At 39.5% G+C, this 13739-nt stretch overlaps 1 protein-coding gene across 8 annotated transcripts in view; it reads left to right on the top strand.

Moving 5' to 3' along the window:
* The window catches only part of Dcaf1 (DDB1 and CUL4 associated factor 1), an 86647-nt gene that overhangs the window by 64652 nt on the left and 8256 nt on the right, over positions 1 to 13739 (top strand). For all 8 annotated transcript variants that reach the window (XR_007835825.1, XR_007835824.1, XM_051205239.1 and 5 more), the window contains 6 exons: positions 40 to 124; positions 2126 to 2359; positions 2766 to 2859; positions 3567 to 3671; positions 4099 to 4172; positions 4661 to 4762. Coding sequence is in view for 6 of the 8 variants with exons in the window: in XM_051205239.1 (XP_051061196.1) it covers positions 40 to 124; positions 2126 to 2359; positions 2766 to 2859; positions 3567 to 3671; positions 4099 to 4172; positions 4661 to 4762 (694 nt within the window). In the remaining 2 variants the exon portion in view is untranslated. The remainder of the gene's footprint in view (positions 1 to 39; positions 125 to 2125; positions 2360 to 2765; positions 2860 to 3566; positions 3672 to 4098; positions 4173 to 4660; positions 4763 to 13739) is intronic.

Here is a 13739-nt window from a genome sequence, read left to right as displayed (position 1 = left end):
GTCCTGACAGTTGTTACTCAGTAATGTTTTTGTTTATAGGCATTCCTTCACAGAAGATCATTATGTTGAGTTCAGTAAGCACTCTCAGGATCGGGTCATAGGCACAAAAGGAGACATCGCCCATGTAAGTACTTTAGAGTCTACTTCTATCAAGCTGATTTTACCCATTTGTTCACATTGAAATCTTCTGGAGGTAACGTGGGAATCTGTTGGCAGCTAGAAATTGATCAGCGATGTGGGTTTGGTTGTCCATGTCTCTAATTCCAGTTATTCTAGAGATCAAGACAGGAAGATTTCAGATTCACAGCTGGCCTGAGCAGATATTGAGCCTCTTCAAAGTAAAATTTAAAGGGCTGGGAGCTGAGTTGGAAAGGTAGTAAGAATTCTTGCCTAACATGATCTACAATCTGTAGTATCTCAAACAAAATACCAAAGAACCAAAGCACCAAAACAAAAACTAGTTAGAATCCAGAAGTAATTGTGAATTATACAAAGAGCCAGACATGGTTGTGAATACCTGTGATTCTCACTTCTGAGGCTAGAGGATCAAGAGTTCAAGCCCACGGGCAAGCACACTTTTAATCCCAGCACTCGGAAGGCAGAGGCAGGTGGATCTCTGAGTTCAAGGCCAGCCTGGTCTACAGAGTGAGTTCCAGGACAGCTAGGGCCATGTAGAGAAACCCTGTCTTGTGAGACTATGTTATAAACAGTGAGCTACACAAGGAAAGCAGCAAAGGGGTTGAGTTTGAATTTGGCAGCTTGAAAAGATTTTTTTTTTTTTTTCAATTTTCTCTTTTTTTTTTTTCAATACAGCACTTCTTTATTATAGACTTGCCTAGTCTTGAATTTAGTATTCTTCTGTCTCAGCCTACCAAGTTATAGGATTATAGGTGTGGGCCAGCCACACCCAGAATGGATGTTTATTGATTTCCTACCTTATTTTAGATGAAATATAGCCTTTGCCTTTAGGGAGCCTTATTGGAGAGACAATAAAAAAAATAAATATATTAGGTAGTAAGTGTTACAGAGTAAGACAGGGCAGTATTTAACAACACTGAAGGACGTGTGACTATCATTCAGGTAATTGTAGAAGCAGGTAGGAGCTTGGGGAGGATGTAGAAAACTGTAAAAAAGAAAAAAAATTCATATGCTCATTACCTACATTACTCATTTTAATATTTTGCAGTATTTTCTGTGTAAATTCTGTTTAAAAAATCATTTGAAAGGGGTTTATAAACACCATCATGGTATTTTTATCTTTATGATATTTACCTTCTAACAATAAAGATACTTTATTGTACAATAAATTTTCAAATAATTTCCACGCATCTACTACCTAGTCCTCATTCAGTTTTCATAATTGTTCTGATGAACTTGGTTGCAAATTTTTTTTTTTCTTGTTTGTTGTTTTTAAACCAGGACCTAGTTAGGACTCATGTAATACATTGATATGCCTTACTAATGTTTTAAAGCCAAGAATCTTTCCTCCAGTTTTCTTGTTTTTGAATTTTGCAGAGACTAGAATGGTTGTCTTGTCCATGTTCTAGGCTTGTTTGTTTCTTTATGGTGTCTCCTTTTTTATATCAGAGGAGGATCTTTCTTTTTAAATTGGAAATATTACAATGTCTGAGTTGATGCAAAAGATCTGGTCTGTGCATCAGTTGCAAATTATAAACTTTTAGAATTTTTTTAGTGTGATGGGGCTAAAATAATATACACTGGAATTTTTAGGAAAACAAAACAAAAAACGTAAGTATTTCACCAGTAGCTTCTGAGTAGTAGTTTATGGTTAATCATTGATCTTTGACAATTTCTCAAGGTTTAACCTTGGAAACATTTTCTGTTTCTTCAAAACAGAAGAAGAAAAGGTTTGTTTGTTATGTTAAATCCTTAATTCGGTTGACCTCTCATTTTACTGTGGGAAAGGGGTGTTTAAGAGCTCAGATGGGAGCTGGTGTCCTTCACCTTTACTCACGGGGTGTGCTGTCTAGGATTTAGTTGACCAGTGTCAGGGCTTTTGTGATCAGTGTTGGGGAATATGGAGAGGCTTTTCACAGTCTCTCTTTAAACCTGCCACTGCGTAGATTGGTCTGATTTTTCTCTTCCCGCCCCTTCTTCTCTAAAGATTTATGATATTCAGACTGGCAACAAGCTGTTGACTCTGTTTAACCCAGATCTTGCCAACAACTACAAGAGGAACTGTGCCACCTTTAATCCTACAGATGATCTTGTCTTAAATGATGGCGTCCTCTGGGATGTCCGCTCTGCCCAGGCCATCCACAAGTTTGACAAGTTCAACATGAATATCAGTGGTGTTTTCCATCCAAATGGGCTGGAGGTCATCATCAATACAGAGATTGTATCCTTAAAAGAGATTGCGTGTCTGTCTTCCCATTTGTTACCTGATTTGTTTTATAGAGCTGTTTGTGACTACTTCACTTTTGCACTGTGGAAATCAGTTGCTAGACATGAAAAGAGGGAAATGAACTGCTACTTTTTTTTGGAGTGGGGGAAGGCAGCTCATAGTGTTTAATTATATGGCATTATTTGAAGGAATATCAGTCAGTAGTATGTGTTGGCATTTAAAACATCAGTACTTTAAATTTAGTAGGAAGAAAAGGGATAGTTTAGAGATTCCATGAGGTTAGAGAAGAGCCTTTGTACCTTAGTTGGCAAAGTGCTTGCCAAGCATGGTTCAGTCCTGCCCTTGTAAAACAAGATTCTCAATTTTTGTATAATGTTTCCCTTAATCACATCTTTCCTAGTGGGACCTTCGAACTTTCCATCTTTTACACACTGTTCCTGCTCTGGATCAATGTCGTGTGGTGTTTAACCACACTGGGACAGTGATGTATGGAGGTAATAAGCCTTTTACTTCATCTTCTTTCTTCTATATCCTCACGTAATTGGGTATTTGACTTTTGGAAATGTTTTTCACTTGTGAAAAGCCACTGAAAATTAAAAGTTTAAAAAAAAAAAAAAAAGAACAAATGGTGATAGAAGGTGAAAAATTTTGTTGATGAGGATAAAAGGCAACTAGTTTTGAAGATAATTTGTATAGAAAAAAGTATATGAGCCAGATGTGGGACCTTTAATCCCAGCATTTGGGAGGCAGAGGCAGGTGTAACTCTTGAGCTCCAGGCTAGCCTGGTCTACAAAATGAGTTTTAGGACAGCCAGGGCTATTACAGAGGGAAACATTGTCTTGAAAAACCAAAAAAGAAAATAAATAAATAAATAAATAAAATAAAAACAACAACAACAAAAAAGCAAAAAACAAAAAATGCAGTAATCTCCATGATGTTTACTTAGAAGCCATTGTATTTGTTTTCTTGGGGTAATATAAAACTTGAGCCTCAGTACTTACTAAGAGATTGAGGGTATTGTTTGCTGCATTGGGTTGGAGATGTAATAAGTACACCTGGAGAAGAATTAACTAAATGCAGAATAAATTTATTTAAGAAGATATTCACTAAAATCTTGATTGACCTTTTTAATTTTCTGCACCTGTGGTTCAGTAATGTTTCTGATTCTTAATGTTTCATTACTCTCCCTCTCCTCAATCAGCAATGTTGCAGGCAGATGATGAAGATGACTTATTGGAAGAGAGGATGAAAAGCCCTTTTGGGTCTTCCTTCCGAACATTTAATGCAACTGATTATAAACCTATAGGTAAGAATGGAAAGGCAGGCACTTGATGATCAGTTTTCTTCATTTCTTGGTATCCTTCCTTAAGATCCTCCATTTTCCAGGAGGACTTTTTATTGACAAGTACACAATTTACAGAAATATCTATGAATATTAACCTTTAAAATTTTATTTTTAATTATGTCTATGTGTTTGTCTATGTGTAGGTATATGGATGTGAGTGCATTTGCTCATAGTGGCCAGAGGCATCAGATCGCCTGGAATTACTTATAGGTGGTTGTGAACCATCTAACATGGGTGCTGAGAACTTTGGGTCCTCTGCAAGGATGCACTCTGAACCTCTGAGTCGTCTATGTAGTCCTAAATATTGGCTTCTAATTAATCACTGTGAATAAAAAAGGTATTTAGGCCACAACAGTAATTTAAGTTTCAGTCACATTCTCTTTTTCAGCAACTATTGATGTGAAACGGAACATCTTTGACCTGTGTACAGACACCAAAGATTGCTATCTTGCTGTCATTGAGGTAAGGGAGGCTTATAGAGACTCTTCTATTATTCTGGTATTTACAAAAAATTTCCAAGTTATATTTAGGCATTTTATTTGACATCAGATGCATCCTAAAGTAAGTAATATTCTTGATGATAGATTACTGATAATGTACTCAATTGGTAGGGCTTGGGAGATGCACGGTTTAAGAGAACTGTGATAAAAATCCCTGTATAAATTCCTAGCTCCTGGACTGCTCTTCCTTTCTCAGAGGAGTCTTTGTGTCTCATCAGAGTAAGATAAGTCTGTTGCAGCGGTCATGGCTTCTCTTGAACTTCCAGCTGCCACTGCCTAGATGTTTCCATCACATCTATTTCCCGTTCTGTCCTGTATCTACCAGCCAAATAATTGTAGGGCTGGAAACTTTGATAGGTACAGGATCAAGGAAAAGGGCACCTGTCAGAGCTGAGATATGGATGGGCACTGTGACTTACTGCTTATTTCAGAGTGCTTTTACCATTCCAGAATCAAGGCAGTATGGATGCTCTGAACATGGACACGGTATGCAGGCTTTATGAAGTGGGCAGGCAACGTCTGGCAGAGGATGAGGATGAAGAGGAGGACCAGGTCAGTGATCTTTGAAATGTCTGCTAAAGCCTTGAAGAGTACATGCTCTGTTATTGTTGCAGGAGATTTTAAGATAAGTCTTCTACCTGTTGCCATATTTCAAAGACCTCTTAATTGATCTGAAACTTACAGAAAGTGAAATTATGTTAATATAAAACATTTTTTTTAAATTTAAATGGATAAATTAAAAAGCAGTCATCTTTACTAAAGAATTTTAAAATGGAAAGGGGACAGGAAACCACTTTGTCATTAGTGCAGGCTTTTAAATATGCAAAGAGGTAGAATTATATGCCTGCTATCTCAGTACTCAGGCAGGATTGTGAGTTCAAGGCCAGCCTAGTCTATATAGTGAGTGAGTTTAAGGCCAGCCCAAGCTACCTGGTGAGATTATGTCTCCAAAGCACAAATCCCAAACCAGAACAACAACATAACCTAGTGCCTAATGACCCTGTATTCATTTACAGTGTACAGCCTAGCAGTCTTCTGATTTTATTTCCATGTTTGTTATAGTGCCCATTTTGGGCTTCAAGATAAGCAGTTCCCCTAGGGCTAGTGAGATGGCTTATTGGTTAAAATTGCCTGTTGGCCAAGTCTGACTATCTGAATGCAATTCCTTGTATTCATGTGGTAAAAGAGGAAACCAATTCTTCTAAGTAGTCTGAGTTGTCCTCTGACCTCCACATGTGCACTGTGTCGAGCACCCCACCCCTTATGTAAATAAGGTAACACAAGAGATAGCATCTCATATCCCAGTGTCAGTGTGATCAGGTAGCACTCCTGCAGGAGACGGTAATAGTGGAATGAATAGGTAAAGATCATTTTGATGGTCTTTTGGAGAAAATTAAACATAAATACAATATAAATAGATTGTATTATATCTTACAGTATTAGCTTTACCTTACTTGTGAGGTAGGGAATTTATGCAGTAGATGTTTGTATTGGTTTCGGTTCTGAAGAGGGTCTCAAACTTGAGCATCAGCAGTTTCCCTGATTGCTGGGCTCATAGCCTTCTTTTTACATGAGTACCCTCTAGTACATCTTCTTTGTCTGATCTTTTACAATATTTGCTGCCAAGTTCATGCAGAGTCGAAATTGAAGGACTAGTGTTGGACTTCTCACTAAAGCTAATGAAGGCCAACAAAATAACCTTTTTTCCAGATGTTGAGTTAATTTCTTCACTTTTAGTCTTGGTCCTCTGTAAGGGACTTTCAGGTCCCCTGGATGATATGTAGTATAGAACAAGAAGAACTCTGCCCATTCTGTATTACTATTGCTCTGGCCCATATCACTCTCCTGTTTTTGATCATCAGGCTCTGTGGTCAGGGCTAATGATGTACCTTTTTTAGTGTCCCAAATAGCATGTACTCCATTTACATTTACAAGAATATTTTTTAAGTAATATTTTTCTGTCTCCTTCACTCTTTTGTGCATGTGCTCACTGTTTCTTTTGTGGTATTAGAAATTTTCTAACACAGGGCCTTTTACATGCTGAGCAAAACCTAGCCCCTCACCCTTTTTAAAACTTTAACATAGGATCTAACCAAGTTGCTCATACCTTGTTAAAACAACAAAATCTAACGAAACCAAATCCCAAAGCAAATTTACAAAACCAATAAAAAACAAAACCCAGTAGTTTCCTGAGTGCAGTGGGCTAAGGACTCACATTTTTTTGTAACAGACCCCTTAGTGCTAGAACTGAATAAACAAAAGCATTTTGTTGTGCCACTTTGAAATTCACTATAGTTCTAGTTGGCACATTATCTGCTTCCTGAACACTAACTAGGCAATCATTTTACCCAACTGAACTATACCCTAATTAGGAGTCTGTTTTTGAATACTGTGTTGTCTGAACTTGAAAGATGATGCAGGACACGTGAGTGAGAAACACTGGGTTGAGAAATCTAAGACACGTTTCTAGAACCCCATTTGTGCTTTCTTGGTTTCTGCTGGTCTGGGTGGTGTATTCCACCTGGCTAAGCATGCTCGGGGTGATTGGTAGTCCTCAGATAGGAGGTTTTGAAGGGAATAAGAGAAAAGTGTGTGTTTGTGAAGTATGTGTGTGTCTCTGTTTCTGGACAGGGCTGAAATTGCTAGGAGCAGGGTCTTCATTGCTGTCTAGCAGCTGCTTGACCCAGAGGCATTTTCCTCTGTAGAGTGTTCTCCTAGGGAGGGCCAAGTGTTGACATCCTGCTGCCTGATCCTGCTGCCCTTCAGGCTTCTTATTGGCTAGCTCTCTCTTAATTAACCCGTTTCTATGAAACTATGCCATAGGCTGTGGCTTACCCATAATGCTCTGGCATGTTACTCCTTTGATGGCTACACTGCATCTCTCTCAGGCTACTCTCAGGGTTTCTCCTTCCTGCACTCTTCTGTTCTGGTAGCCTATGCTTCCTGCCTGTCCATTAGACGAAACAGCTTTACTCATCAACCAGCAAGAGAAACATCCCTTAGCAGCCAAATGTTCAGCTGACTTCCTTTCCTCTGTCACACAGCTCAATAATATTTTCTTGAGTGCTAAACTCTGATTTATATGTTGCTACTCTTTCCACATAACAGCTTGAAAGTGATAATAAATTCTCTAAATTTCATGTGGTTGCCTTGAATTTCTTCTTGCTGTCTTTTGTTTGCTTTTGCGCCCCCCCCCCGCCCCCTTTTGAGGTAGGGTCCTTTGTCTGTATCCTTGACTAGCTTAGAACTCACTATATTGACAAGGTGGCCTTGAACTCACAGAGATCTACTTGCCTCTTCCTTGACTGCTAGAATTGGAAGCTTGTGCTATACCTGGTTTTGGTGTGTGTGTGTTAATTTTGAGGTAGAGTCATTGTCACTCAGACTGGCCTTTAACTTGTGGAAGTTCCTTTTTGGCAGTCCCCTGAATGCTAAGGTAAGATAGGCATAAGCTATCATGTCATGGTTTGAGTGGTTTCTTTTTCATTTCTTTCCTTTTCTTTTTTTTTTTTTTGGGGGGGGGGTCTGTCTTTTAGATTTTAGGCAGGATCTTATGTAGCTTAGACTGGTATCAAATACACTGTGTAGCCAGAAATGGCCTTGACCACCTGCTTTTGCCTCCACATTCCCATTAGAGTACTAGGCTTACAAGCATTCACTACTATGTCTGATAAATTGCTTCCTCTTTTCATTGTTCCCTCCTTTCCTAGATGGTGGTCTCATGTAGTTGAGGCTGGCCTTGAACTTGTTATATAGCTGAGAATGATGCTGAACTGATCCTCCTGGCTCTACCTTCCAAGTGTTCGCATTATAGCTAGGCATGAGCTACTATGTCCAGTTCTCTGAAAAGTTTTTCTTAACAGTTATAAAGATCATGTATTATTAATGTGTGTGTGTGTTGATAGAAAGACAGGTGGGGTGTATGTGTGCTACAGGGTGCATATGGAGGTCAGAAAACAACTTTGTGGAATGGTTCTTTCCTTCGACCTTCATCTGGGTTCTGGGAATTGAACTCAGGTCTTTAGGCTTGTGTAGTCAGTATCTTCAGTTACTGAGCTGTCTTGCTGGCTCTATGCAAGGTTCTTAATTGTGCCATTCTTTTATACTTGCTTTACTTTGTTGCTTTAGGCACTGTATTTTTCATACTGCCTGTCATGAAATAAGATGAGATTTAGTGGCTGGGAGTGGTAGTGCGTGCTTATAATTCTGGCACTTGGGAGGTTGTGGCAGGACAATTTTGCTTGAGACTATCTTGGTTGCATATTGGACCCTGCCTCCAAAATGCATGAGTGAATGAATTAGTAAATATTTTATTCTTGGTAAGTAAATAGAAAAGGTGCAATTGTCAAGCCATTTATCTTAACACATCAATGACGTAGGTATTCATAGACTCATGAGTTCCTCTGGCCATGGGTTTAGTCATAAAGACCATCTATTAGGTCTGTCTCAGGTTTCTTGGCTGGGATATATGTAACTGTAAATCTGAAGCAAATTTGAGGTATATTTTGAATTCCTTGTCTAACATCATGTGTCTGCCCTCCATATTTTGAAGTAAGACCATGGGTAGTCTTGTCTGGGGATCATCACCTGGTACCAGTGTGGCCTGATGTTTTGTCTTTTTAAGGTGGAGCCTGAAAGGAAGCTAGGGTTGTTCAGAACCCTTTGGGGGAGGAAAAGGGGCCATTCATTGTGTTGCTTCATTCTTGAGTACAGGGGGTAGTGAGGAAGGCAAAGGCACCGAGGAGAGGTTGCTGGCTTTGGAAGGGAACCATCATGAAGTAGCAACTTAAGTATCGCATTGCTCTCCCCACTCGCCAGGGAGCACGTGTTAGGAAAAAGACCAGTTCTCTTTGTGTGATGCTGCTTAACTTGTGAATAATTAAGCGAGAAAGATACTGGAATGAGAATAGATTGTTGGTAAGGGTTTCTGAGTTTCTGATTCTGAAGGAAATAGGGAGGCTATCTCTGAATGCTTTTGATTTAGAGATGTTTGGGATGGGATAATATCATAAGCTTCCTTTGTAATATTGTTTTGGTCCACATTATTTCTAGACACTTGTGATAGTGTGGTGTATTTACTGTTCCCATTCGATCTCTTCCCCACTACCTTGCTTTATGCCTCCTTGAATTTTTTAAATGAACACTTTGGTTTATATGCTTCACCTGATTTTTAAAACTAGACTTTTCATTTTCATATGAGTTATTTGCTATTCAAAATTTTGTCCTGGTCTTGCTACCTGCTCTTTGGTCTTCTCAGATGTTTGGGTGTGTCATGTGGGTTAGGGATGCAAGCACCTGTGACTAACACCTTTGAATTTGCCTTTCCACCTTAGCAAAACAAGCTCAGGATAATGAATGATCAGTTGCCATTTGCTAAAATGGTCTACCATAAAGTATATGAAATGCTAGTTATTGAGAAATGAATGATGACCTGAATTCAATCCCTGAAACCATGTCGTGGAAGGGAGAACAGACTCCCACAAGATGTCGCCTGATCTCCTCTCATATATACATAATATATGAGTGAAAAAATTGCCTTTTACCCTTAGGCTTAAATAAGTGTGGATATTTAACAGAAAGGGATGAACTGTCATAATGTTGATGAGTGAACACTTAACCTTGCAGAGTTGGTCCTGAGGTAGCTACTCTGCCTAGCATCAGGCAGTTCATAAAAGTGCTGTTGGAGTTCATATTAGTCATTGACAGTTTAGTGTCTATCTTTAAAAAATTTAGTCAACTTTGTTGTTGGCTTTTAGGGAAAATTATAAAGCCAAAGGTTAATAATTGATCATTGTTCTAGATTTTGAAAATTCAGTAGTTGTCAGTTAATTACTGTTAACCTTAAATTTATAAAGAACAATCTGAACAAGGGAATAATGTTTTCTTTTTCCCACTCTGTTTGGAATCTGGGACACACTGCTTCCTGTGTGTGTTCTTCACTGCCTAGAAGCGGATGGTGAGTCCACACCAGCTGCACCCCTGGCCAGAGGTGAATGTAGTGACTCCTGAAAGGTTTTTTGTTTTTTTTTTTTTAAAGGAAAAATGAAAAATGTACTTGAGTTAAAAAACCTAAGCCTTTTGGGGTGGTCAATCCAATAACAGTCAGGCGCTAAAGACGAAACAGTGTGAGGATGCAAATATGGCAAATATGACACATAAGTGTCAGGCAAGTAGGATTGCATTAACATTTTAAAAACTATCCTTGTTTTTGGATTAATTGTTCTTAAAGTATGGCCAGAAATTTGGTTTTCTGACTGATTATATTTTGGAAGGAAATACAGGCTGAAAAATGATTCAAGAAGAAATTTTGAATTATCTCTGAACAAATGCTATACTAAATAAGCATACGAGATTTTGCACAAATCTTAAGGACCCAGACAGTTTGGTGTATATAGGTGGCTAATGGGATTGCCTGCATCATTTTGGTGATTCTGTCCTTAGAAAGTTGAGTGAACAGAAAAGTGGAGCTTTAGAGCCATGAATACTTGAGCTGGCATTTTTACATGGTTCTTAGGGTTCACATCACAATTTTATTTGTGTGAACTTCATCCAGAAAGTTCTACTTACTTGCCCTGGTGGTACACACATTTAATCCAAGCATTCAGGCGGTTGGATCTCTTGAGTGCCATTGAGGCCAACTTTGTCTATTTTTGTGACTTCCATCCAGCTCAGCCAGGGCCATAGTGAGACTCTGTCTCAAAAACAGAAAAAACTGACCATTCTGTATCCTTGCTGGAGGTTAGGCAGTTTATGTTTTGGGAACACATTTTTTGGATGGTTCTGATGGCTACATGTGAGAGGGAGATCTAATTTCATCTGAGTACTTCATTTAATAAGAAATTGGATTCAGAGAAGTTGGCATTTGATAGATTTGCAGTAAATGGCCATTGCTTCTTTTGCAGCTCTGTATTGTAGGATGTGTCACACGGAGCCTTTGGGATGTTTAGCTTATTAAAGGGAATAGACCACATAGAGCTGAGAGACAAGTGGGCAAGGTGGGTAGAGGGGATGGTGCAGCAGTTGAGGACTGTATGTGGGAAGGGGAGGTGTTGGAGACACTGGTTTTTGAGAAACAAGTTAGCTAGAAGTAGAGCCAAGGAAGCAGGAGATTTGACCTGGTAATTGAGAGAAGAGGGATGAATGCTGTTAGAAGCATCCAGAATTTGGTTGTAAAACTATATGAGTTTTAAATTTCTTTAGGTGTGAAATGATATATGCAGGCAAAAAAAAAAAAAAAATATATAAGCTTAGGGGAATAAATAGGGATCAGTCTAGCAATGGTTTAGAAGCCAAGATTGGTTAGTTAATTCCATCACTGGGGAGACAGAAACAGAGGCAGGCAGATCTTCATGAGTTAAAGGCCAGCCTGGTCTGCATAGTAAGTTCTTGGACATCCATTGCTACATAGTGAGACCCTGTCTCAAAAAACTGTCAGTAAATAAAATACCACTTAAAAATTACCTGGCGGTTGATCTTCGTGCTAATAGAGGTTGAACTTAGTGGAGGCAGCCTCATTCTAGAGCGCATTGTACACTGCAGTGGTGCTGGCAGAAGCCAGTTCCCTGCATGAGGAGAAGGTGGACTAAGTACAAGTGGGGTAGTGGCAGCTGAGGGTTACCTTCTCAACAGTAGGCAGGCGGAAGGCGGGGGCTGAGTCTGAGTAAGAGGTGAGTAGCAGTGCAGGAAGTAAGAAGATACCCACTTCTCCCTTGTAAAGGTGGAAAGAACAAATCCTTGGGAACAGGCCCAGAGCAGGAAGCTTGCCAGTCACAGTTAAGGGTCAGAGGCCAGAGGAGGAAGTTTCTGCTTTTGATCTGGCAGGAGGTTTTGGGGTTTTAGATAATCATGAAATTGACTTGAAATGAATTTAGAGAGAGAAAGAGTTTACTTCATTATGTTCTAAAACTTATTAGTAAATGGCCTCATTCACAGTTCCTCTAAGGTGCTTGCTCTCCTCAGTGAAGACTTAGAGAATTAGAAGAACAAAAGCCAGCACTTTACATTAGATCCAATGAAGCCCTTATTCAGATAGACAAGAGAGGGACTGTGCTGTTGGGGCTTTGAGTCAGAGTGATTGCCCTTCCTTCCTTAGACTCTCTTTGGGTTCAACATAGGCTTAGATTCTGCTGCAACATTTGGATAGGTCTGTGAGCCTTTGCTCCATGATCCAGGTTTCAGATTTGAATTTTAGACAGGTAAGATGGGCACCGCGTTCACACACACACACACACACACACACACACCACACACCACACACACACACACACACACACACACACACACACACACACACACACAGGTAAGATGGGCACCGCGTTCACACACACCACACACCACACACACACACACACACACACCCCTACCATTGGTTATTCAGAGTAGAGACAGTAAGGTGACATGAAGTGTATAATGTCCTTAACTTCCTCCTCAGTCTACCTTCCCTCCCACCTGGCCTTCCAGAATTAGTCTACACTCTAAGCCTAAAAGTTTTGGTTTGTAGATGGTGAAGTTTAACCTCTGCTTTTGCTATTTTCCAGCATTGTTCTTGATTTGGAAACTACTTAATTCTTATTCAACTAAGCTTGCATTTGCTGACTAACCAATACCTAATTGAACAGCTAACATATCCACTCAACTGTAGACCTTTAAGTTACGTTGATTCTGGGTAGTGGTGTGCACACTTTACACTTTTAATCCTAGCACTAGGGAGGCAGAGACAGGAAGATCTCTGTGAGTTGGAAGTCAGCCTGGTCTACAGAGCTACTCTAGGACAGCCAGGGCTGTTACATAGAGAAACCCTGTCTCAAAGAACAAAACAAAAAAACTTGGTGTTTTTGGTCGTGTGTGCGTGTGTGTGCGTGTGTGTGTGTACAGTGGTAGGGTGCTTGCCTGGCATAAATGATGTCCTGATTTCTATTCTAACCTCATACATTCTGCCCCCCCCCCAAAACAAAACAAAATAAAACAACAACCAAAAAAACCTTGGGAGTTGTGCTATTGTAATTTCTTGTTTGTTTTAAACATAATTGTTTTGTTCCACAATGACTAGAGACACATATGGTCCTTATTCTTTCCTCTTCGTTTATTTTTAACCTAGTTCTTTGTTAATAGATGTAATTTTGGTCAAGGCCATGGAAAGGCCTTGGAGCTGGAGTTATTATCTGATGAGCACTTCCAGGTTTTCCTGATTTTGACCTCCTCTAGTGTCTCTTTTGTTTGTGTGAGCTTGTCAGTGTTACTCACTCAATCACTGCTCCCTCCAGACATTCTTAGCCCCTTTTGGGTGGGTGAATGCTTAGTAACTATCACGTCTGTTTTTTGAAGTGATAGGTAGCCAAAGATGTAGAATAGTGGTCCAAGTGATCACACAGCATACTCTAGTATAGTCACATACTCACACACATTAGGATTACTGATACATTAGTTTTTCCTATGTAGCTGCCATCACTTGTTGGAAAGTCTCAGACACTGCATCAAGCAGTTAATCTGTGGATTGGGGAGATGGCTGAGTGAGTAAAATGCTTGCCAA

This window comes from Phodopus roborovskii, unplaced genomic scaffold (assembly GCF_943737965.1).
Source record: "Phodopus roborovskii unplaced genomic scaffold, PHOROB, whole genome shotgun sequence".
NCBI classification, from domain to species: domain Eukaryota; kingdom Metazoa; phylum Chordata; class Mammalia; order Rodentia; family Cricetidae; genus Phodopus; species Phodopus roborovskii.
Note: the sequence above shows the minus strand (reverse complement) of the source record. Positions and strands in the feature narration are given on the sequence as shown.